The sequence below is a fragment of the Stenella coeruleoalba genome (genome assembly GCF_951394435.1).
Source record: "Stenella coeruleoalba genome assembly, chromosome: 8".
Classification (NCBI taxonomy): domain Eukaryota; kingdom Metazoa; phylum Chordata; class Mammalia; order Artiodactyla; family Delphinidae; genus Stenella; species Stenella coeruleoalba.
Genome location: NC_137154.1, coordinates 6,011,969 through 6,037,159, shown reverse-complemented (window position 1 = coordinate 6,037,159; position 25,191 = coordinate 6,011,969). Strand labels below are relative to the sequence as shown.

Below are 25,191 nucleotides of genomic sequence, written 5' to 3'. Positions count from 1 at the left end.
GGACCTAGAGGGTGTCCCTAGAGGGTTGACTTTCAGTGCCAAAGGGAAGAGAAAACAGAGCACTGCTGGCATTCCCCCCAGCATCCAAGAAGGAGATTAGAGAGCCAAAGGCAGCCCCGTCCCAGGCGCCGGAGACTCACGATCTCATCCTCCACGTCCCGGTGGAACTGGTGCTGCTCGCGAGAGGCTTGCAGGCGCCGGCAACGCTCCTTCATGGGCTGGCACAGGGCCCTGAACTTCTCCTCCACAGCCCGCGAGGTCCTCTCCACCTCCCCTGCACCCTGGTCTTCCTGGGCCAGAGCTTTTGCCTGTGCCTGGATTGCTTCCACCTCCTTCTCTCGCACAGCCATCTCCCTTTCCAGCATCTGCCAACCGGAAGAGGAAGGAGGTGTTATCACCGTGCCTCCACCTTCAAACTCAGCGGAGACACTGGTCTATATCGAGCCAATCATGAATTCTTATCCCTGGGGCTCAGCCCAGGGAGAGTATCTCTTCATGGCCTACATCAGTGGATCTCAAACTTTAATATATATGAGAATCCAGGGGGTGTGAGAACTGTGCTAGCTATCAATTTACTGTCTCTCAGTCCCCAATCCATCTCAGGTCCAAGTCCATCTTTGCCCATTTTGAGTCACTGGAACTGGACCCTGTAAATATTTCTCCTTTGCCAGCTGGTGCAACACTAGGCCTTGTCCGTAGAGGGCGCTGGAGGGACACCTGGATGCACAGGCGAGGCGGAGGCTTCTAGCTACGGTTCCAGTGTGCTTTCCTTCTTGCTCCTACGGTACAACTGCCCGCGGTGTGCAGGAGACCCGGTGGCCCTCACCCTCCAGCAGGTTTTGCTGGCATCTCAGTGGCAACTTCCTGATGGCCAGCCTTGGCCTGCCAGATTCAGACCTGCTCTGGTCTGTGACACTCCATCAAATTTCTACGCCATCCAGCGGGCCTCTGCCTTCACCAGTGAGGTCTGAAACTCAGCCTTGGGGTAGGGGGAGGGCATCCCATTCCTTCCTGGGCGCCCCCTCCTCAGTCCTAGAGGCAGTAGCTGCTCCCTACACGTGCTATTCCTGCATTCTTTAGACCAGCGGTCAGCAAACCCCGCCCCTGGCTGGGTTTTGTAAATCAAGTTTTATTGGCACACAGCCACACCAGTCTTTTACGCATCGACTATGGTCGATGTTTTTACCCGAGGAGGACAGAGTTGAACAGTTGTGACAGAGACCGTATGACCCTCAAAGCTCAAAATACTATTTGGCCCTTTACAGAAAAATGTCTTCTGATCCCTGTTTTGGAGTTCTCTTTACCCCACTGGCAGGTAACCCTCTTTTATTAGTTAGTAGTTCTTTTCACTAAAGTTTCCTTGTTCAAGTTTGAGTGTGGTTTCTGTCTCCCGACTTTACTCTGACTGACACACACTCCCAGAGATTCTGACATTGGTGGCCCGTGGAAGTCGCCTTGAGAAATACCAGTGAAGACGCTGTCTGCGAGGGCTGAGGATGGTCTCGTGAATCTCAAGAGCTACTGACTCCCCCCTCGTTTCTTCTGCTGTTCACCAGTCCCACCAAAGGCCCGCCGTGTACCTGCTGCTTCTTGAGCAGGATGTTGACGCTGGTGAGGTCCTTGCCGTAGTCGTCGGAGTGCAGCTGGGCCTGCAGGCTCTCCAGCCAGCTCTCCAGGGCAGAGCAGCTCTGGGCAAACAGCTCAGCTCGGTTGGCATCAAAGAGGCTGCGGGCTTTGGCCTGGGTGGTGGTCTCCAGCTCGTCCCAGCGCCTGTGCAGGTCGTCTAGCTTCTCCCACACCAGAGCTTTCAGCTCCGGCTTCTCCAGAGTCAGCTCCCGCCCTTCCTGGGTGTGGGACAAAGAAGGGGTCAGTGTCAGAATTAGATACCACTGAACACGAGCCGATAGCAGAACAGGGACCTAGAGGGCAGGAGACCTGAAGTAAGGGCTATCCTACCGAGTTCTTGGGTGTTCTCCAAGCTTTCTAAGCTCTCCTACCCTCACTGCTGAGTAAACCCTACTCCTTCCTCAAGGTCCCATCAAACCTCGTCTCAGGGCTTCCCTGGTGGCGCAGTGGTTGAGAGTCCGCCTGCCGATGCAGGGGACACGGGTTCGTGCCCCGGTCCGGGAAGATCCCACGTGCCGCGGAGCGGCTGGGCCCGTGAGCCATGGCCGCTGAGCCTGCGTGTCCGGAGCCTGTGCTCCGCAACAGGAGAGGCCACAACAGTGAGTAGGCCCGCGTACCGCAAAAAAAAGAAACAATACAACTTTGTCTCAGTTAAGAGGCCAGTGCGCTCTCTCCTTATTTTGAGTTCCCTGGTGCTTGTGGTTTTCAGTGTCATATTGCACGTGCTATTGTGTTATCCGCCATCATTTTGTGTTTCTCAGCTCATTACCTCTCACCTGAACTACGGCAAGTGACTCACCTGGTTTCCCCACTCCCAGCTCTTCTGCTTGAGGACTTTGGTTTCTGGGGAGGTGAGGGCAGCGTGACTTGATCTGTACGCAAGGTGGCCTGGAAGTGCCAGGGAGTTATGCCCCCAGAAGCAGTCCTCAACCAGCGACAGCCAGGGCATTGGTGGACCAACGCTGGGAGTCCTTGCTTTGGTTGGGATAACTCACGCATGTTCCACACCGTCGCCCAGGTGTCCCATGAGGACTGAGTGTCAGGTGCCCACTGGGGTGACTGGCATGGCAGTGGACCCTTCACTGACTACCTTCCCTTCTCCGCCTCACCTCCCCACCCGCTACTGGCATTCCTGTGATCACCTCCCGTGGAAGTGTCCTGCACCGGAAGCCTTGCTTCCAGGGGAACACAAACCAAGACACTGCCTTCAGGCCAGGATGAAGAGCACCACTGGGGAACTTTACCAACCGTCGGCACAATCCACTCTGATGCACAGTCCTTACGTGGTGATCGGGGCTTTTCATGACCCGGTCTGGCAGGCTTTTCCCACCTTTCCTTCCATGGCCGCTTCACGCATTCTGTGCTCCTGCCAGAAGGACTTACGCCCTTGCTCCTGGACAGGCGCCCCACTTCCACACCCCTGGTTTCTGGTTTCTCTACCAAGAAACATCTTTCCCTCAACACCTCTGCCTGTCCAAATTCTCCTCGTCCTTCATGGACTGCCCCGCTGGCCCCTGCTTCTAGGATTCCCACGTCTCCTCTCTCCTTAGTGCCCAGGCTTTATCAGGCTCTCTCATTATATTTGTTATATTCTGCTTTGGATTGACTTTAGCTGTTTGTGTACATGTCTCATATCCTGGCTCCTGTGTCATTCCTCGAGGGTGAAGCCTGCAATGGAATCACCTTTGTTCCCCACTCAGTGCCTAATACAAGGCCTTGTACAGAGTAGCACAAAGTAAATATTTGCTGAACAAATGGAGAAACTGGATCCACACTGGTCTCTTCCTCTTCCCAACCGTCATGCCCTTGAGGGAAGGAAAGCATCTTTTTATATACCTTGCAGCACCTAGAAGAGTGCTGAGCACACAGGATGTTGTCCAGGAATACTTGCTGAGTAGAAATTAAGTTTTGCCTGTGCTCAGCTCTTGAGGCAGAGCTGGGTGGGAGACCAAATACCAGGAAAGCAAGACTCAAAAACGAGGTTGGCAAACTGTGGCCCGAGGGCCAAATCTGGCCCACCACCTGTTTTTATAAATAAAGCTTTATTGGAACCCAGCTACACTCATTCGTTTATGTATTCCCTGTGGCTGATTTGGCACCACACTGGCAGAGTTGAGTAATAACAGCAGAAACTGCGTGGCCTGCAAAGCCTAAGGTATTTTCCGCCTGGCCCTTTAGAGAAGTTTGATGACCCCACTGAAGAGTGCCCTCCTGCTCTGGACCAGGAATAGATATCGTGCTGACCCAAAGCTGCAGTCTGGCTCCGTACTAATTTGCCTTTTCTCAAAGTTCTGGAGTCACTGTCCCATTGACCTAAGACATTTGCTCCCCAGACCATTTCTTTCCACCTTGGAAGTTTGGCACCAAGGGCTCCATGATCTCTAAACCAGATCCTGAAGCCAGGACCCTCCCCTGCACTGCGGCTGGGACGCTGAAGGGAGGAGGTTCCAAAGGCTTCCTTCTTGCTGCCCCCGTCCCATTGCTCACCTTGTCCACCTTGTCCAACCAGTCCTTGTTGGCGGCCAGCTCGGCCATGAACGCCTGGTGCTTCTGCCACTTGGTGTGCAGGTTGCGGGCCTCATCATAGGACACGTCCTGGGCTGTCAGCATCTTCTCATCAATCCAGAGTTTCAGCTGGACCGATCATGGAGCAGGGATGGAGAAGGGCAGAATACACTTCAGAGAGAGGGAAGTGTGAAGCGGGAAGGGGGCGAGGGTGAGTCGGGGGAGGTGGGGGATGTGGGGAGAAGCCAGGCAGGGATTCACATGCTCAGGTGACACTGCAGTGGACTGACTCCAGGCTCAGAGAGCGAGGGCGTTGTGGGAAAGGGTGGCTAGGGAACGTCAGAGGCGACATGGGGGACTGAGAGCCTCACCTCGTGACAGTCTTGTAAGAAACGCTGCCGCTCTCGGTTGTCCCGAAGACGGCCCAAAAGCTGCTGCACTGCTTCTTGATTCTTCTTGTGTCTGTAATGACAGGCCCCTGTGAAGCCCTTGAACTTGCTATGAAAGAGTTATGACCGTCTAACTAACCTAGAAGCCCTCAGTCCTCCTCCTCTGGGGACAATACCTTCCGGGAGCGCTACAAGTCAACCCAGCAACCCTGAGGCCCAGTGTCCAGCTACCCTAGGAGACTTCGGGGAGGCGGAACTTCCCCGCCTGTGACTCAGTCCCTCTCGGACCACTTGGTTTTTCCTCCTCTGCTTTTTGTCAGCTCCCCACCCCCATCTGTCGGTCTGAGTGCCACGTTCATCCTGTTTTCACCTGGTCCCCTTTAGGGACCCTCATTTGCCCACTGTCCTCATCATACCTCCTCTCTATGGAGTCTGCCTTCTCTTGGATCTTCTCGGCATGGATGTTGCCCTCAGACACCAGCTGGCGCCCGGCTTCCAGGAGCCCGCGGATCCGCTCACCGTTGGCATCCATGGTGCTCATGAAGTCTTCCAGTTTTTTAATGGCGGCATCAGCAGCCTGGAGTGTCCCCGGCATCTCCGTGTGAGACAAAACATATTCCTGTGTGGGAGGGGAGATACCGAGCTCATTTCTCAACCTCTCAGAAGGAACCTACCAAAGGGCCCATCTGAGACATGGAAGCCAACCAGGTAGGGACAGGCAGACTCTGGCTCTGAAGACAGAGGGATGGTGCCTGATTATGTGGGAGTCTCAGAAAGTTAGAACGGAGCTGGGCTGGAGGGACTTTAACACTCCAAGTCGTGTTCCATCTTATTTATAGCTGCTGATTACATTTCTGTTATATGACAAGCCAGGTTTTCTATTTCTTCTCTAGTCAGTTTTGGTAAGTTATGTTTACATCTTTTTTTTTTTTTACTCCCTTTTTTTTTTTTTTTTTTTTTTGCGGTACGCTGGCCTCTCACTGTTGTGGCCTCTCCCGTCGCGGAGCACAGGCTCCGGACGCGCAGGCTCAGCGGCCATGGCTCATGGGCCCAGCTGCTCTGCGGCATGTGGGATCTTCCCGGACCGGGGCACGAACCCGTGTCCCCTGCATCGGCAGGCGGACTCTCAACCACTGAGCCACCAGGGAAGCCCCCGTATTTTTTTTTTAATGTGTTCTCCCTGCCCATCCTGTTCCCTCACCTACTCCATGTGCTGCGTTTACCTCCTCATCCACCACTCCTTCACATTCCTTTGGTCCCTATTTCCCACTTTTTCCTGGTTGGGACTTTGCCCCCCGGACTCTTACCTGGCTGCTGAGCACGCCCTCGGCCTGGCGAGCATCTCGCAGGAACCCCTGGAAGCCATGGGCCTGGGCAAGACGGCCTTGTCGGCTCTCCCACATGCGGCCCAGCTCCTCCCAGCCGGTTCCCAGCGCTTCGAGTCGCTGCCGTAGGAAGAGGCACTGGGGATCGGCCTGGTCCCGGGTCACCTCCTCACCCACGGCCCGAAGCTGACTGTACTCGCTCCGGGCCCGCTCCACCTCTCCCCGCAGGGCTGCATGTTGGGCCAGGAGGGCCTCTGCCTCAGGCAGGGTGGCCGGCCCTTCTTCAGAGGCCACGGAGGTCTGCGTGCGGCCGAGCCAGGCCTGGAAGTCATCCAAGCTGCGCAGGAAGTCCTGCAGCCGCCGCGCCTCGCCCAGCGACTCCTCTCGTCGCCGCATGGTGGCCCTGAGGTCCTCCCAGCCGGCTTGCACCTCTCCAAGCCGGGCGCTGATGGCAGGGGCTTGGGCGGGGTGGCCAGCAGCCAGGGCATTTGCCTCTCGGGTCAGTTCGCCCACCCGGGCAGCGATGGCCTCCAGGTCCCTCTCGGTGCCGGCCAGCTTACGCTGCAGCGCCAGCACCCCGGCCAGGTCATTGCCCAGGCCCTGGGTGGACTCGATGACCTTGGTCTTTTCTCTCATCCAGGCCTGGGTCTCTGTGCACTCTAAGTGGTAGTTCTGGATGCTCAGGGCTGACGTCAGAGCTGCCTTCTTGCCGTCCGCCAGGGACCGAAACTGCTGCCACCTGAGGGCAGAGGGAGTGTCCGGAGCTGCTCAGCTTTCCCGCCCTGTGCAGGTAGATGGGAAGCTTCTTCCTGCTCTCTCGCCCTTGGTATAACCTACCGCCTGCTTCTGCTGTTTAGAGAGCCTGCTCCCCACTCATCTTTCCGTGACCCCTCTTGTCTGCTCCCTGTCCAGGCACCAGCCCCTTCAGACGACCTTTACCCCACTTCCATCTCTTTCATCACCACCCCCGTCCGACATATTTCAGATGGCTTTCCCTCCTCATTTTAGCCTCCCTCCCATGCCCTACAGAACTCTCTTCCAGCTGCCGTCCTGTCTGCTGCATCCTTTCTCACCCCACCTGTGGTTGAGCTGCTTCTGGGTGTTGACAATGCTGTCCTTCCCCGGGGGGTTGGCCTTCAGCAACTGCTCTGCGATGTCATTCACAGCAGTAATTCGCGCTGCAAGGGCGTTCATTTCAGGCTCCAGGGTCTCGAACCTGATGGGGTGGAAGAGCTGGGCATGAGTGGTGGGAAGCAGCGGTGCGCTGGTCCACCTCCCTTAGATGCATGCCCACGAGAACTCCTCTCCGTCAACATGAGGCTTATTGACAGGAGCCTCTGCACCTCTTCCCTACATGGTTCATAGCATCTGTGGATCAAGGGGGAGCCCCCAACTCCCCCCAGACAAGTAGAAAAACTGTCATCTCTAGAGTGGTTCAAAAACATGGTAAAAATTAAAGGTGAGGACCAGCTGGACAACAAGTCAAACTAATCCCTGGCACAGGCCTTCCCCCTTCAGCAGAACCTCCCTTATTCCTCCTGGGACTCACCCCTTAGCTGCCTACCTGGGTCTCACCTTACTAATATGTGTTAAAAAATGAGTTGATAACGAGAAAAATTTAAGTGATAAAGATGTGAAGCATAACTTCTCCTGGAACATTTCATATTCTCATAGAGCAGAGTCTGCAAATGGGCCACGTAATAAATATTTTAGGTTTTGTGAGCCATTCGGTCTTTATCACGAATATTCAGCTCTGCTGTTTTAGTGCAAAAGCAGACACAGGGATGACATGCAAATGAATGGGCATGGCTATGTTCCAATAAAGCTTTATTTACAAAAACAGGCAGAGGCTGTATCTGGCATAGGGGTTTCTGACTCCTGTCATGGGATATATTGAAAAAAGCAACAAAACATCTTTAATTACATTTTTAAGACCACCAGGAAATGTGACTAGAGATTGAGTAGTAGGGACTCCCCTGGTGGTCCAGTGGTAAAGCATCTGCCTTCCAATGCAGGGGACGCGGGTTCCATCCCTGGTCAGGGAACTAAGATCCCACACGCCACAGGGCAGCTAAGCCCGCGCGCCTCAACTATTGAGCCCGTGCGCCACAACTGGAAAGAGAAAACCCGCATGCCAGAACTAGGGAGAAGCCCGTGCGCCACAACGAAAGATGATCCCGAGTACCGCAACTAAGACCCGACGCAGCCAAAAAAGAAAAATAAATAAATAAATAAGTAAACCAATAGAAGGAAAAAGAAGATTGAGTAGTAGGTGATATCAAGGAATTGCTAATTTTGTTTTATGTGATAATGGTATTGTGTGTGGTTCGATAAGAAAAACATCATTTCTAAATTATTTTAGGATTTCTTATTCTGTAAATAAAGCTACTTCACGAGGGGTTAATCAGTGTCTCTGTCTAAAAGGTTTATAACTTCAAAGCCTTAGCTAGTGTAAGCCTGCACACACAATTACAAAATAGTGTACTCATATTGCAAATTTCTGTGCTCCTGGAGAATACAGAGGTGAAACGTTAATACTGGGGATTTGCTTTTGAAAAGGACAATTAATCAAACAGAGCAAGATACTGATGATGACTGAATTTGGGTGAGGGCTGTATAGGAGTTTGCGGCATAATGTTTCTATTTCTGAGGCTATTTAACGTTTCTCATTAAAGCAGAAACCGGACGACTGGCAAGACTCCAAAGGATGGATGTAGCCAGAGCAGGCAGTTCATGGTGGCACCCACCACACACCACCACATGGGGGCCACCCTATACACTGGCCCCAAACTCAAGGCCACTCGGGAGGGCGGGGCGTGAGCGGGGCCCACCTTTGCTGCACGACCTCCAGGTCCTCCAGGCGCTCAGGCAGGGCGAGCCCGTTTAGCCATTGCTCCTTCTCCTCCACCCAGAGCCCGCAGGCCCCCGCCTCGCTGAGCATGGTGTAGAGCGCCAGGGCCGCCTCCAGGGCACGTGCGCGCTCGCCCGCGCGGGCCAGCAGCTCCTCGTAGTGCCTCTCCAGGGCGGGCAGCCGGCCCTGCACCTCAGGTGCGCGGCTCAGCACGGGAGGCAGGGCCGCGGCCTGCTCCCTCAGGGTGTCCAGGGTGGGCCGGTGGCCTCGGATCTCTTCCTCCAGGGCCCGATGTTGCCGGGCCAGGGCCTGCGTGGAGAACTCGTCGTGCCCCAGCTCGGGGCTGGACACCAGGCGCAGCGCGTCCACCAGCCAGGCCTCCATGTCGTTTGCGTCCGCCTGGAACTGGTAGAGGCTGGCGGCCTGGGCGAGCCGCTGGGCACGCTCCTCCGCCAGGGCCTCCAGCTTCTCCCACTGCGCCTGGAGCTCAGCGGTGCGGGCGGCGGCCTGGCCTGCCCCGGGGTGGCCCTCGGCCACTAACTGCCGGCCCTGCTCCAGGGTGAGCTTCAGGGGCCCCAGCCGGCCGCTCATCTCGCCTCGCAGGGCTGTGTGCTTGTTGAGCAGGCGGAGGACGCCGGTCAGGTCCCGGCCGGTTTCTGCCGAGGCCAGCAGGTGCTGCTGCTCCCGCACCCAGGCCTCGGTCTCGCCCACCTCCCAGAGGAAGCGCCAGAGTCGCCGGGACTCCTCCAGCCGGGCCCGCCGAGCCGCTGCCAACTTGCACAGCGACTCATAGTTCTGCTCCAGGGCGGCCACCCGCTCCAACACCAGCTGGGGGTCGCACGGTTTGTACTCTGAAACAGTCACACCAGAGGGCCAAAAGCTGTGGCCCAGCCCTCTCCTGCCCCCTGTGCACCCCTAGTTACGAATCCCCCCACCCCACCCTCTTAGCTCTGTCGCCCACCGTCCACCCATCATCTTTCCCGTCCCCAGGTTTTTCCAGTCTTGCTGCTTCAGCTCTTAATGTTCTCCTTCCCAGCCCCCCCACCTCTTCTCCAGTTCCTCCCCCTCCCGGTTTTCACCTTTTCCTGGGTCGCAGAAGCGCAGTGCAGAGGCGCTGACGGCCCGCACCCTCTCAGCCTGTACAGCAATGTCGGCTTCCACCAGCTCGTGCAGCTGCAGCAGGTCCTCCACTCCAGCCAGATGCTTGCCCAGGTCCTGGGACTGCAGCCGGCCCTGCGGGGCGCACGCAGCATGTCGATGGCCGTCTGAGAGCCGCCCGGTTCCCTCCCAGTCAGGCCTCTTGCCCCGCCACACACAGGCACTAACCTCGTCCCATCTTCCTGGATCAACCACACATCCCGACCTCTTGGGGCGGCTCCAGGTGTTGCACCCAGGTGAGCACACATGCTCCCAGCTGTCAGCCCTCACTCACACACATAGTGACCCCTGAGTTCTCTCCTGGCACCCTGGCCTCTTTGTACTCAACTCCCCTCCTGCTGAACAACTTTCCTACTAAACCCTGCTCCTGGAATCTCCGCCCTGACTCATCATCTCAGCACCAGAATTATCGCCACCCTCCTATGGTCGTGGCTCAGTCCCCAGCACCCCAGCAATCGTCAGCATCTCTGCAGACCTATCCACATCCCCGTCTCTCGCCTAGATCACTGCAACAGCCTGTGACTGGTCTCTCTCTGCTCCCACTCTGGCTGCCCACAGCCATTCTTCAAATAGCAGTCAAAGTGACATTTAAAAAAATGTAAAAACGCAGAATCATGTCTCTCCCCCTTTTCAAAACCTTCTAATCACTTTCAATGCTCCATGTTACTCTGAGTAAAATCCAAACTCCCTGACCAGGCCTGTAAGCCCTAAGCGAGCAGGCTGCTTCCTCCCTTACGTCATCCCCTGTCCCCTCCCTGTTCTTACAGCAGCCCACCCCCACCCCCCGGCCTCCCTTCTCATCCGGAACATGCCACATGTGAGCAGGCCAAGGGCCTTTCTGTTCCTTCTGCCTGGAAACATTCTCTCCTTAGATCTCCCTGTGCTGGCTCCTTGGGACATTCTGCTCTCAGCCTAAATGGCATTTTTCAGAGAGGCCTTCCTGGACCACTCCATCGCACGGCCTGTCTCCCTTTCCTCATAGGTTTCACGCCCACCTGCTATGTTGTTTTTTGACAGGCCCACGGGTTTGATCATCAGCCTCCTCCCACTGGAACGTGAGCCCCCTGAGGACAGGGAGCTGTTTGCTCTGTTCATCTGAACCGGGGACAGGGCCCTGGACTGGTACATCCTCTGCAAAGGTTCGGCTGAGCAGATGGGCGAACGTGCCCTTCGTACTCCCACGGTCCCGACCACCTTGACCCCACCTCCGCATCCGCTGGTACCTTCATCTCTTCCATCCAGTCCATAAGGTAGAGGAGGTCCTGGAACACCTTCTGCAGCTCCAGGTTGAGGAGAAGCCGCTCCCGCCGGGCGGCCACCATCTGCCGCAAGAAGTCCCAGAGCCGCGCCACGTTGTGCTGCCGCGCGGCGATGCGCTTGATGTCGTGGTAGTGCTCAGCGGCCAGCTCGGCGGCCACGGCGTCCACCGCCTGCACCCGGCCGCTGTAGGCCACGATGTCCGTCTCGATGGCTTCGTGCTTCCGCACTGCTGCCTCCACGGCGGCCAGCTCCAGCCCAAAGTTGTCCTGGGGCGGGGACAGGGAGGGAGGGCTGGGAGCTCCGGGAGCCGCTCTGCTCACTCCCTGCCCCCCACCCCCGGAGCACTTCTGCTTCGAGGTGCCAACTCCACGGGGTGGCTCTCAGCGTCCTCTCTATCCCACCCCATCCTGTCTCACCAGCCCTTCTCCTGTTCAACGCTCCGGCCCCTGGCTCCCGGGCTCTTGGTCTCCAAGTCTGTGTGATGGAGTTCTTGTTTCTTTAGCTCCCCACCTCGCAGGGCTCCTTATCCACCACTCTCTCTCACTCTCCCATGTCTCCAGACCTGCCTGGACAGGCCAAGAGCCCCCCGCCGTGTCCTACCTGGGACACAAGGCGCTGGTTCTCGCTAAGCCAGGTCTCCCGCATGGCGGCCTTGCGGTCGAAGCGGGCGGCCAGCTGCTCCAGCTTCTCCTGGCGGATCAGCTCCGTGCGCAGGGCCAGCTCACGCTCATGCTCAGCTTTCTCCAGCCGCTCCCAGGCCTGCGAGGTGGAGACAGGATTAGTGCTAAAGGGCCAGAGCTCAGGAAGTGAGGGCGGGGAGGGGTCACCGGGGCTGGGGATGCAGGGTGGGTCCCAGGGAAGCTCGGTCTAGTGGGTCTGTGGAATGCGGTCAGACGCCTGTGCAGGGAAATATGAGGAACAGGGTGGCGTGAATGCCGTGGAGCCCCATGAAAACCACGTCTGCTGGTGGACAAAGACGGGAGGGGGACAGGGAACAGTGGAAATCACTGGATTTGTTTCTGGTGGTGGGGCTGTGGGCGAACCCTATTACTTTTGTTAATCTTATGCTGTGAAAAAAATGAAACAAAAGTAGGGCCCGTGAGTTGAGGATATGCTGAACAAGATAAGGGACTGGGGTATAATTTGCATGGAGAGACCGAGGGAGGAGGAGGGGGACGTGCAGGACTCGGGAGAGGATGTGGGAGTCACGCCTGCACCCGGGATGGGTGGGTTCAAGCCAGGCCGAGGGTTCAAGCAGGGACAGTAGGGGCTGGTGCCGAGGGTGGGTCGTCCCAGGGATGGAAGGGAGGCTGTGGACCTTGTTGATGTCAGAGATGAGCCGGCCCTCGCGGGGCGTGTAGACCTTCTGGTTATTGGCCCGCAGCTTGCTCTGGATGGTGAAGAGCAGCACTTCCAAGTTCCCTTTCTCAGTGAACCTGAGGCAGGAGGCCAGGTGGGGTCAGAGTCAAAGGCCACGAGGGGCCCGGGGGCTCTTTACATTTCAGAATGAAGTTGTTCTGTGTTGCTTTCCTTCTTATAAAAGCTTGTGAAAATATTGGTAAACCACGTTTAAAAAGAACCTAATTTTAGGGCTTCCCTGGTGGTGCAGTGGTTGAGAGTCCCCCTGCCGATGCAGGGGACATGGGTTCGTGCCCCGGTCTGGGAAGATCCCACATGCCGCGGAGCGGCTGGGCCCGTGAGCCATGGCCGCTGAGCCTGCGCGTCCGGAGCCTGTGCTCAGCAGCGGGAGAGGCCACAACAGTGAGAGGCCCGTATACCGCAAAAAATAAATAAAAAAGAACCTAATTTTAAAACAACTGAAAACCACACAGACACGACCACTGTCACCCTTGGGCATGTATGTACTGCATTTTTGCTTTACACAGATGGGATCATACCATAACCACAGCTAACATTTGTGGAGGACTCACTCACGGAGAGCCAGGCCCTGTTCTTAGGGCTTTGCATGCACTAACTCCTTCTCACTGTTACCTACATTCTCTCATTACCCCCATTTTCCAGATGTGAAAACCGAGGCACAGACAGGCTAAATAATGCCCAGTGCTCACAAGGGTAGGTGGCAGAGCCACAATGTGAACTCAGGTACTTTGAATCTGGACGCTTAGCCCTTTGCTCTCTGCCATCCACAGACAACTGTCTTGTAACTCTTATGTTTCATGAACGTCTTTTCAGGTGAATAAATGCATTTCTCTGATATTATTTTCAGTGGCTGTACCATGACCTGTTTTTCTTTTACAAAGGTCACGTTCGTGAATATCCTTGAAGCTATTTCTTTGTTCAATGCCCAGAAGAGGACTTTCTGGGTCAAAGGGCACACCTCAAATCATTCCCTGGAATGCACAGGAACAGATGTTTTCTGGCTTAATATTAGTTTTGGGGCTGAAACACATTAACACCAAAAGAGCTCAAAAACAAAAAACACAGAAGTTTTAGCATGTACCGTATAGAACCATCTAGTAGTAATTCCATACTTCAACAGTCAGTTGCTAAAATACATAAATGATAAGAACCTGTGCAATGTGCAAGTGACCGGCCACATGCACGTACTGCCAGCGACAACCTGCCTGTCGGATCCAATCCCCTGTCCTTAAGCTGGGATTGGGTTGCCGAGACACCCCGACCAATCTCTTCTGAGTAGACCGCACCGGCTCTACATACCATGGCAATCATTTCCACAGCATGATTTCTTGTAATGGGTGACCATTAAAATTTTTTACTTTGGAAACTGCTAATGGGGCTCTGAGCGGGGGGAAGTGAGCCTCCACTGCATTTATGTGCTGCCGCATCTCCCTCCCAAAAGGCTCCCCTCATTTAGGCTTCCTGCTGTGTGAGCACAGCTTGGGGCAGGCAGGCCGTGGCAGGGTGTGGCTCAGGGACACCTACTTGGGTGGCTTCTCCACAGTGCGGTAGGAATTGAAGGACTGGAGCTGGTTCTGGACACCACTCAGGGAGTTGGCCAGCTGCCGGTCATTGAGGGTCACGATCGTTTGCTCAATCCACTGCAGCAGCTCTGAGGCCAGGGACTCATACTTCTCCACCAGGCGCTCGGCCTCCATGGCGTGGTCCAGCACCTGTGAAACCGTGCTGTGGGTTCCCTGGCCCAGTCCTCCCCTGCTCCTGCTTTAGGGGAGTAGGACCCCTAGGCCAGGCCTCCTCTGGTCTTTATGCCTACCACCCCCATGCTGGAGAGTACCTTGCCAATTCTTTTGCCTTCCACGGCCAGGGCCTTCATCTTGGAGAAATAGTGGTAGTAAGTAGCCACGTAGGTAATAATTGATTTCTCATCTGGTTGGTCCACATTCACATCTGAGAAAAAGGACCACTCAGATCAGGCCGAGATTAGAAACCTGCCTCCCAGAAGTATGCCCCAATCCTAGGGGCCTCCTAGCCCTCCCAGGCTGATGATATCTTTCCAGCTCCCTTCAGAGTAAAATGACAAATAAACTATTTGGACTACAAGGGCATGAAAAGCTAACCTCTCTATTCCCCCTCTTCCTAGAAACAAGCGGAGTTTAAAAATCCAGAAGCCCAAAGAGTTTAAAATCCAGAAGCCCAGTGTAAAATTAGTTGTTTGGAGGAAGAGAGACAAGAAAAGAAATAGCATTCCCATTGGGGGATGGATCGTGGACTTAAGGGCTGGAAAGATGCCCAAGAAGTCATCCAATTCAGGGGCAGCAAGACAGAAGGTATGAACGAGGCCTCCTGAACCCAGAATGTTCAGAGGGATGGGCCCAGGGAGCCCTGGAAGCAGGGACAGAGGCCAGTTCTCAGGGCCGTCTTGGGGCACAGTCATGGCTATTTCTTGCCTCAGTCCCAAAGTTCAGCTGTGGGCCCAGGAGGTGAGTGTCCTTCAAGCCAAATTAACTCCTACCACGAGGACACCAAGGCTGACTATGACTTGAAATCTCTTAATTGGTTCTCTTAATTGGGCCAGCTTGCATCCTACCTACAGGGAAGACTATTAGACCAGAAGCCCTCCTGACCACCTCTGACCTCCCACAGGCAGGCGGGAGCCACGGAAATCATCTCAGAAAGTTATGGGATACGAGGCTTTACTTAAATATCCTTTATCATAGCTGTGTTTTATCATAGCTTTACCATAGCACAGCATTGAGCTGTGCTTCTCAAATGCTCTCCCAGCAACCTTGTACTTGGCCTGCTTCGATCACTACTTAGCTGATGTTTGTCACTCTGGACTAAGAAGCACGGGAACAGGGACTGCAGGTGCGATGGAAGACAGGGAGAAAGTAACCAAGTCCGAAATCTGCCCAAGGAGCTTCAGAAGGAGCATTTTCAGCAAGGAAGTCACTCGGCCCTTCCGTCCTTCCCTTTTCCGGCTGCACCAAGACGGCTCTCTGCTCTCCCAGAGAGGTGACTGAGGAAACAGGCTCTGGAGCCAGGCTGCCTGAATTTGAATCTCAGCTCCACCAGCCGTATGACCTTGGGGAAGTCACTCAAGCTTTACAGGCCCCTGTCTTCTCTTCCATAAATGGAGCAGGATATTGATTTCAAAGGGGGTGTTGTGAGGATTACATTAATTAGAGCACGTCAAGTGTAGTGCCAGGTACAAAACAAGAGCTCAGTGGCCATTCCCAGTCTCATCAGCATTAGATCAGAACCACAGGGGCCAATGAGTAGGGTCAGCTGACCATAAGGCCAGTGCTTTGTGAGACCTCAAGGTCACGGAGCTTAATTTAGAACCCTAGAGTTTTGGGATTAGAAGGGCCCTTAGAGACCACGGAGACCAATCTTCTCACTTTAGAGGTGAGGAAACCGAGCCACAGAGAGGCCAAGCGACTGGCTCTATGTCACAGAGCTGCTCCGTAGAGGGGCTGGGATAGAACCATACCCCAGGGCTCTTTCTGCCACGGGGCTGCCTTTCTTCCTATATTGAGATATACTTTTCACGCCATAAAATTCACCCTTTTAAAGTATACTATTCCACGGTTTTTAGTACATTCACAAGATTGTGCAACCGTCACCACGATCTAAATCCGGAACATTTCCGTCACTTCCCAAAGAAATCCCGTAGCCATCTGAACGATCTGCAGTTCCTTCCCGTTCTCGCCGCCCTCAGCCCCCGGCACCCACTCATCTACCTTCTGTCTCTAACCCACAGCCTCTCTGCCCCACCTTCAGGATCCAGCAGCTTCGTAAGTCCCAGCTCCTTCTCAGCCAGATTGAAAGCGTTCTGCAGATTGTAATGTGCATTACACTTCTTCAGGGACTCAAAATCCAGCAGGTCTGGCCTGGGTGGGGAAGGAATATAGAAGGTATCAAGGGCAAGTGAGATTCTGAAGAGGAAAAGTAAACCACCCCTATCTTTCTCCCTAAGTCCCCAACCCTCCCTGCCCCAGGGCTCCCATCGCAAGCCCTCCATGCAGTAGGCACCCCGACATCCTGGCTCTTCTCCGAACGTTCCTTTCCCGTAACTGCCGTGTAGCTCATCTCATCTCACTGCTTTGTCTATGTGTGCCTGGGCCCATGGGTCATCAACCCATCCAGTAACTCAGACAAGCTCTCGAACCCCCGTCTTCTCACCGGTGTTTATGTACAATGGCGTTGAAGGCCAGCCCATCTCTCCAGCTGGTGGTGAAGTTGTGCACGTTGACATTGGGGTACCTGTAAACAGAGGCCAGGATAGACAGTGAGGAGGGCCATCCCGGTCTCTGCCTCGAGGACGGACCTCCAGCTTGTGGTTCCTGGCCCCCATCCTTCCTCTTCTGCACAGCCTCGGTGCATCCAACCCTCCAAGGCCACGCTGCCTGGGCAGCCTCACCCCGCGGTCTTCATCTGGCACCACAGCAGCAGGGCATCCTTGGCTGACTTCTTCTCCTTATTGTCTTCTGTTTCCACACTTATGTCTTGGATCTAAGAAGGAAGGAAGGACAGAAGGAAGGAAGGGAGGAAGGCAGGCCCTCACTCCCTGAACAGGGGCTCCTGGAATTATCAGAGATGCTCAGAGATACACGGCAGGAAACTGCTCCTTAGATTCCTGGATTAGGGGTCCAAGGACAGAGCCTGGGGACCTTTCCTCCTGGGTCAGTGACCACAAAACTTCAGGTCAAAGGGATCTGAGGCAGCAGGATGGGGTGGGAACTCAGAAGAGTGGAAGTGCCTTGAAGCGAAGAATGCGGTTCCTGCAGGTGGGGGAACTGCAGGTAGTGGAGTGAACATTTCCTGACAGCTGGGTTTCAAAGGTGAAGCTGACAGAGCTCTGCTTAGGGCTGGAAGGAGCAGGGGAGGTTACACCCGGAGAGGAGGCAGGGGAATCAGGAGAGCTGTGATGGCGTTAAGGACACTGGACTGGCTTTGCTCAGAGCATAAGAAGGAGTAGGGTGGCTGTTCTCTTTTGAGGGAGGTGAGCAGAGTTTGAGGCAGCGGAGTGGGCTGGTGACCAGACCCCAAATGTAGCTCTAAAACTCTCCGTGGGGAAGGACCAGTCTGTAAAATTTCCAGTCCCTTGTGCAGCGACATGTGGTCCTATAGCCCGTGACCAGTACACAGACCAGGCCACAGGGAATTTGCCACAGAAGTTTGACAACATCCACGCTGGCCTCCACCCTGTTTAATGAGGAGCGTCCCCTGATTTGGCGTAGGAGGTCCTAGGCCCTCCGTGTGTGCAGTGACCTTGGGGGCTGCAGCACCGGTGTGCAGGGCACCCACCGAGCAACACCGTGCGGGGTACCTGGAATCGAAGGATGATGGTCCACACCAGCCCGAGGGTCAGGCGGTGGTTCCCGTCCACAATGTCATGCGAGCCCACATTTTCCAGGTGCACTTTTTGCTCCTTCAGGAACTGCAGCGCCTTGTCCACGTTCTCCAGGCAGTGGATCCGCATGCGGCCCTTTGTGGGCTTTGGCTGTCGAGGGACCAGGGACACAAAGCCATGGGACCATGGGCCTCCTCTTCCTTCCCTCCTAGCTTTCCCGGGGCCCTGCTTCCTACACCTTCCCCATGACCTCCCTCAGGAACACAGGGACCGCCCCAGGGAGCTAAAGCTGAGTTGCAGATGAGGCTTGAGGCAGATTAAGATTCCCAAGGGAATTAAGGACACCCAGAGTGGGTGGGAAAAGAATGTTTTCAATGGGGCCACTGTTCCTGTCTCCATGAAGCAATGCTCCTGGTTTAATTCACGCAGCAAAGCCTCTCAAAATGAAACCATCCTTTGAGCAGAGGGTGGCCACTGCTTTCTGCTCTGCGGTGTCACTCTTCTTGTTCGGGGCCACTCCCATAGCTTGTCCCCTTGACCACTGTCTCTCAGGCCTCCTCCTCCCTGGTGACCACAGCTCACCAGTGTCTCTCCCGAGAGCACCTCGAGGAGCCTCAGGAGGTTACGTCCATCCCGGAGGTCGCTGTACAGGTCTCCCACCCGGCATGTCACCCGGGCCAGGTGAGAGTTGACCCACTTGGTGAAGGTTTTCTTCTGCACAGCTTCTCGCTCATCTGTGGCAGCAACATGGGGTCATTTCTGCCCTTCAAGTACCGTGCACCTGCTTCTAAACACCAGTTGGTGGGGTTGGGGAAGTGAGGTCTGGGGAGGAGGAAGGGCAGGAAGACGGCCGGGAGGAAAACCCATAGCTTAAAAAGCCGGGAAATACAGAAATCGGAATGAGTTCATAAGCAAGGTGAAGAACAAAAATAAGAGATGGAAAACAGGCTTTGTGAAGAAAGGATGAAAGAAATTAGAAGCAGGGGACATGCAGGGGAGGTCTGGGATCAGGACTCTGTCATGTAACAGTGGTGAAATGCTGTTGCTTCACCCATCAGGGCCTCACTTTCCTCATCTGTAAAATGGGCACATTACTTTCTCTTTCAGCAAGTCATTGTGTTGACTGAGACAATGTGTGTAAGATGAGGCACGAAGTGGCTCCTCGATGAGTTACTGTTTATAGGCATGATCTAACCCGAAGGAAAGAGTAAGAGTTGCTCAGGTCTGTCCAGCAGGAGGTATGGCTGTTCCCTTTTGGTGGTGGACAAAGGAGAGGGTGTGAACTTAAATTACAGCAGCCGCTGTTCCAAGTGGTCATTAGAAGGATGTGACATTATAGAGGCTGCAGGCCTCCTGAGTCAGCTTGCTCTCCTGGGATAATTTAAAGAAAAGACAGGCTCCTCTACTTCTGGGTTGACTCAATTGGTTGCAAAGGGATCCTGTCCCAGGACACTAATATTCCAATGCCAAGAGGGAAAACGTCATCGTGAAAGTAGGAAACAGGGGAAACGGTGAGTCCAAGAAACACGGGGTGGGGGCAGGGAGAAGCCAGGCAGAGTTTAGCGCCAATCTCCAAAAAAGTGAGGAGGTGCCTGCTGCCTGGTCCACAGGCGGACCTGCTGATGAGGGGATGCTGTTACATTTCACAGAAAAATAAGAATTAAAAGTATTATAAATGACAACGTGAGGGAAGAGGCTCAGGCCATCGGAAGCTGCTCCGGTCACTAGGATTTCCACCAGTTCTCCCCAGAGGAGCCCAGTGCAAGGACCCAGTCCAAATGGCCAGGGCCTGAAGAGTCACTTGTCCTTCCGTCTCAGCACGAGCATCTCGGAAACCGAAAAGACTCACCCCTTAATCTCACATTCCTATGCACCTCACCCATAAAGCATAGCGACACACCCATGTCTATTTCTGTCTTTCTTACCTCCAACCCCGTACCTGGGACAACCTTGGGGTCCTAACAAATGCTCAGATATCCTGATGCTCTGTGGGCCTTCTCTCAGGGTCCACAGGCCCTGCCCGAGCCGGGGACTGCCCGGAACATCAGCCATTACTGGACCCATGGAGTCTGCCCTGATGCCAGGCACACAGGGGTGAGGCCATTTTGGCGCACAGGTAGCAGGAGAGGGGAAGATGTGGAAACAGGGGCAGCTAGGAGAAAAATGTGCAAAGCCAAGCGCCAGGGACAAAGTGTAACTTTACAAGGCGTCCACGGACACACAAGACACAGTGGCTCCCAGAGATACACTGGAGTATGACCGCCAGGGTGAACACAGCCTGCTCAGACATATACCTGAGCCTGTCTGCACCAGCTCCCTTTGACACACTCCCTGGTTTCCACACACACTTAAGACACCCACTCAGAAACCCAGGGCAGCACAAACACGCCCTAGGTCCCTCGCCTACTGGCTCACTCTCCCTGTCTCCTTCCCTGACCACCCCAGCGGGCGTCTCCTCCCAAAGGCCGGAAAGTCTCAGCGAACCACGTTCGCTCCCCGCCTTCGAGGACACACGCCCAGCTGGGCCCCGACGCCGCCGTCACACCCGCTCTCGCTCTCACCGCCCCTCCAGCGGGTCCAAGCCTTTCCCGATTCTGTCAGCATCCCCGTGTTTTCCGGCCACTTGTAATTATTCCCCCGGCACTTTGTCTCCCAACACAAACGTCTGAGTCACAGAAGACGCTCCCCCCCGACCCCGGGTTCCTGGCTCCGGCTCCTCTCCCACGCCCCCCGGGCCCCTCGCTCCGCGGGGCCCCCTCTCCGCGCGGCTCCCCTCCGCTCGCCCCCCGGAGCCCACCTTGAAGCTGCTTGAAGCGTCCCTCCAGCATGCTGGCGTACTGAGCCGGGCTGATGAAGGCAGCCGGCGAGAGCGGGAGGCCCCCGGGGTTCTGAGACTCTTCCACAGCCTCGTAGTAAAACTCGCCGGCCCCATTCAGGCCGTGCCCGTGCGCCCTGCTCACTCCGTGCCCGTTCATGATGCTGCTGCCTCTCACTCTCCCGGGGCCCAGCGTCCATGCTCTGCCCGCGCCGTGGCGGGGCGCCGAGGGTCGGCTCCCCCTCGAGCCTGGGATCCCGCGAGCCTGGGGTCCCCGGGTGGCAGGGGGTGTGCCTCGAGGACGGTGGAAGTTTCGAGGAGTGGGAAAAAGGAGTCACGGGATGTCTGAGCCCCGAGCTGCGGGACCCGTCGTCAGAACACACCTGGCTGCGGCGAGAGGAGACGGAGGCAGCTCCAGACAAACAGGTCGGACAGTGACGGGGGAGGGGTGGGAGGCGGAGCTTTCCGGCTGGGGCAGGGCCAGGCCCCGCGGGCCGCAGGAGGGAACTGCCGGGGCCTTAGAGACCTGCCCGTCTGGCCCCGAGTTGCCCCCGAGTACACAAGACCCGAGCGAGAGGCCCCCGAAGCAAAGTCCTGCTTTCCCAGAGTCTGCAGGTGTGATGAGGATGCCCCCTCTCTGTGACTCTGGGAGGTCCCCCTTCAGGATGTGGGCTTTGATCCCCAGCTCAGGGAGCAGAGAAAGAGAAATCCTTGAAGGGGCAAAGCCAGCTCAGTAGTACTAGCCAGGCACTGTGCTAGGTGTTTGCTTACATTCCTTCATTTGTGAGATAGGTGTTGTTATCTTCCTCACTTGTTTGTCATCCTCACCTCCAGTATCAGCTCCTTCCCTGCCATGGGGCCCATCAGGCCCTCCTCCGCCAGGCCATCCCAGGCCCCCAGGACACCCACTGCCGGGCACATCTACCCGATTTCCTTCTTACCTTTCTATGGGCTTCAGCCCTTGTCACTTACAAGCTACTCTTGCCCTTCTCCCATCTTCCTTCATTCAGTATTTATTTGGCACCTACTGGTGCGAGGCGCAGGGCTAGGCAAGGCCCATACAGCGACACCTCCTCAGGAGAGCCCCGTTTAGTAGTGGAGATAAACACCTATTGACAGCATAGGTGGCATATGTCGCATGCACAAACATTGCAACAGTCCTGGGTATCACGTGTCGTGTGCACACAGACATCATGACCATTCTAGAAGCTACTCTTATCCAAAATCAGGGTACCAGGGAAGCTTTCCCCCAGAGAGGTGAGATTCTCCATAACCCGTGTCTTCTGCCTTCTCTCATCTATAGAAACAGCAATATGAGTATTTCACAAGCCAGCGTGTAGACCTAACGGGAAGGACAGGGAGGCCCAGCAGAAGTTGATAAGGGACCCCCAGAAGCAATGGCTACCACATGGGGATCCTCAGAATGGTGTTGGGCTGCCTGAAAAGAATTACGTGGAGAGCTTAAAAATTCCGATTCCTGGACCTTAGGTCCAAAGATTCTAATTTGGTGTGTCCAGAAAGGGGTTTGAGAACCGGTATTTGTGAAAACATCCGTGGGTGATCCTGTAAAAAGTGCGGCCAAGTTTGGGAACCACCCCCCTCAGTGTCTCCCTTCTTATAGGAGGCCACCCCACCCACGCTGGGAGCACCACCTCTCAGGAAGGAGTAGCTGTGACCTCTCCCACTGCACTGGGCTGGGAGGCCAGCAGGTCAGTGGAAAAGACAAGGGCGGCATGGAGGAGGGAAACCAAAAAGGTGGGTGGCCTTGGGGTGTGTGGGTGACTCAGCCCCACGACAGCCGCAGCCGGTGGTGTCAGGTGGCAGCCGCACTCTTGTTGCCATGACAACTCCTCCCCAGAACGCAGGGAGGCCCGTCGAACGGGTTTGCTTGTGTTCGCAGGGGCTGAAGGAGAGAACCGAGGCCATAGGGGAGGGCAGGGGCTGAGGCAGGCGGGGAGAATGGGCGGCTGCGGAAACCAGAGGCAGGCAGAGGGAACCTGCTTCAGGGAACCAGTAGATGAAATAGAGGGAGGAACAGGCGGCAGGTGGAAGGAACAGGTGGGGAGGGAGAGGAGAGGCTACTGGACTAGGAAGGGGAACAGGTGTGAGAGATGACGGTGGAAATCAAGGAAGAGACAAGAGGATGAAAGGTAAGGGAGAGGTGGGTGGAAACAGAATAGCAAGACTAAGCGCAAAAGAATCAAGGAACATGACTCAGGGACAGAGGCCGGGAAGTCAGCTGAGCGCAGAGGGGAACACAGCTGAGTCCCAGGGTCAGCACGGCTTCTCCCTGCTTGTGGGGAAGGAAGCTGGGCATGTTATTGATGGTGCGCGGTTTGTCCTTGAGGCTGGAGTTGGGGGCCAGGGGCTTGGTAGGGTGATCTGGATTTCCCGCTCTAGTGCAGCAGCTTAGAAAGAGTCGGTCTTCCCATGAAGTTGAAGGACTCTTCATGACAAGCTTCCCATCCCACATCCATTCTCAGCATCTCCCCCGGCCCTCCCCTGACCTCACCTGCCAGGGCCTTAATTCGAGACCTCTCAAAGAGGCGGGCCGAACTGCTGTCATTGTCCCAGTCCGAGTCGGGCAGGTCCCAGCGGTTGTTGATGTCACTGTACTGGCCCTGGATCTCCAAGCTGTCAAAGTCTGTGGGTGACAGGGTGCTGCTCATGGTGGTGGATGGCCTCCTGCTCCTGCAAGGGGGAATGTGGCTGGTGAGGCGCCTCTCAAAGCCAGTGAGTCCAACACTCACCATGTCCTCCTCTCTTCCTGCCCTAGATCTGCTCTGTTCTCCTGACGGCCAAAGGTTGTGGTCGTTGTTTTCACCAATGGAAATCATCCCCCAGTGGGAGAGAGGAAGCCATGGTGGAGAAGCAGAGACAGACAGGAACACAACAGACACACGTGGAGTGAGGCTGGAAGGCAGCAGTGTCTCAGAGCGACATAGTGGAGATGAAGGTCTCCAGAACCTCAGGCCAGAGAGGGACAGTGGGCAGGGGGCCGAAGGTGGCGATGGCCCTCAGCGTGGCTCAGGACAGCAATATGGACACCAGGGCAATGCAGGAAGCAGGCCTGGGACCCCTTGGGCAATAGTGAGTATAAACTGGAGTTCTTTCATTCCTGGTTCCACAAACTGTTCTGAGTGCCCCTGCCCCCACCCCCACCCCCAAGATGGCCTCCTATACCCTGTAAACCAGGGATCCCCACACCCCCGGGCCGTGGACCAGTATGGGTCCATGGCCTGATAGGAACCAGGCTGCAGAGCAGGAGGTGAGTGGCGGGTGAGGGAGCGAAGCATCACCTGCAGCTCCCCATCACTCCTCATCGCTGGCATTACCACCATCCCCCCCACTCCCATGAAACCAGAAGGTTGGGGACTGCTGCTATAAGCGATTTGAGGTGAAAAGACCCACATCCTGCTCTCAGGCCAAGATGCATCTATGATACACCAGGAAGACTGATGCACTGCTAGTAAGCATGGATAAAGAGCCCAGGAGTTCAAAGGAGGACGCAGTATGGTTATCTCCCCTTGTTTTCCTTTTACTTGTGACAGAGAATACTTAATAGGTGCTCAATGAACGTCAGCTGTGATATGTGTCCTCGCCATCTACATGCATCACCTCACCGCAACCCTCTGTGGGGCAAGGGTCCATTATCATCCCCATTTCATAGATGACGAAGTTGCTCCATGAAAGTTAAATCACGGTTCAGGGTCGCTGGGAGGCAGCTGGAAGGCGCAGAGCTGGGTTTTGAAGCGAGATTCTTTTTGACTCTGGAGGACAAGCGCTTAATCATAACATTTACATGTTCTTGAACTTCCTGGAGCCCTTCAGAGCTCCCTTCTAGGGCCCAGGCTGGCGAAACTGGGACCATGTGTGCTCGCCAGCACAACTCACGACTCTATTTTACACAAACAAACCCTGTCCTTCTCCAAACTAACAAATGAGTTTCAGATTAGCTTTTAGGGATTTTTTTTTTTTTTAAACCTCTACTATCCAAAGTTCTCGAGTAATTCAGCAGCCATTCAAGAGAATGGAGGGGGCTGACTCTGTAACTGAACCCCAAATTCTTCATTTCTCATTTTCCTAGTGCCTCTTAAATACAAAGACATTTTCATCCTTAGCACCACTTCCTAGGGTTGGGGCTATGACCTTGGCAGTCTCTGGCTCTAGAAAAAAGGTATGGTACCTCTTGTGTGGTGTGGGGGAAGGAAGAAAGAATGGGTGGTGAGTTGTGGGTGGTTAGCGAGATGTGAGATGTGTTCCCATGGGTGTACAGGGCAGAACTTGGCTTCTGTCATTAAGTGGTTTCATCAAGCAGAACCCGCCCCACGTGAAGGCCAGGACTGTCTACCCCTCCCTTTTCTCCCAAAAAGAAAACACACACAAACATTTCCCTGGGAGTTAAGGTCTCAGGTTCCTAGATTTGGGCTTTTCATTCCTTGTAATAGGAAAGAGAGCTTCATTTTTACTAGGCTGAGGACTCCTTTCTCATTTAAAATCCATCATTTCCCCTAATCCCCAGCAGATTC

General features: G+C 55.2%; 1 protein-coding gene across 2 annotated transcripts in view; it reads right to left on the bottom strand.

Annotated features, from left to right (window-relative positions):
• SPTBN2 (spectrin beta, non-erythrocytic 2) overlaps positions 1-21,031 on the bottom strand; it is a 29,138-nt gene extending 8,107 nt beyond the window's left edge. For both annotated transcript variants that reach the window (XM_079930774.1, XM_079930775.1), the window contains exons 1-20: positions 20,645-21,031; positions 18,430-18,581; positions 17,824-17,997; positions 16,915-17,006; positions 16,677-16,757; positions 16,269-16,384; positions 14,329-14,441; positions 14,019-14,206; positions 12,433-12,550; positions 11,715-11,873; positions 11,078-11,380; positions 9,776-9,929; positions 8,677-9,547; positions 6,924-7,061; positions 5,828-6,584; positions 4,937-5,139; positions 4,503-4,593; positions 4,114-4,260; positions 1,581-1,844; positions 141-365 (exon numbers count right to left, since the gene is read on the bottom strand). In XM_079930774.1, the coding sequence (XP_079786900.1) occupies positions 141-365; positions 1,581-1,844; positions 4,114-4,260; positions 4,503-4,593; positions 4,937-5,139; positions 5,828-6,584; positions 6,924-7,061; positions 8,677-9,547; positions 9,776-9,929; positions 11,078-11,380; positions 11,715-11,873; positions 12,433-12,550; positions 14,019-14,206; positions 14,329-14,441; positions 16,269-16,384; positions 16,677-16,757; positions 16,915-17,006; positions 17,824-17,997; positions 18,430-18,581; positions 20,645-20,822 (4,524 nt within the window). In that variant the 5' untranslated portion in view covers positions 20,823-21,031. The remainder of the gene's footprint in view (positions 1-140; positions 366-1,580; positions 1,845-4,113; positions 4,261-4,502; positions 4,594-4,936; positions 5,140-5,827; positions 6,585-6,923; positions 7,062-8,676; positions 9,548-9,775; positions 9,930-11,077; positions 11,381-11,714; positions 11,874-12,432; positions 12,551-14,018; positions 14,207-14,328; positions 14,442-16,268; positions 16,385-16,676; positions 16,758-16,914; positions 17,007-17,823; positions 17,998-18,429; positions 18,582-20,644) is intronic.
• Positions 21,032-25,191: the final 4,160 nt, after the last annotated feature.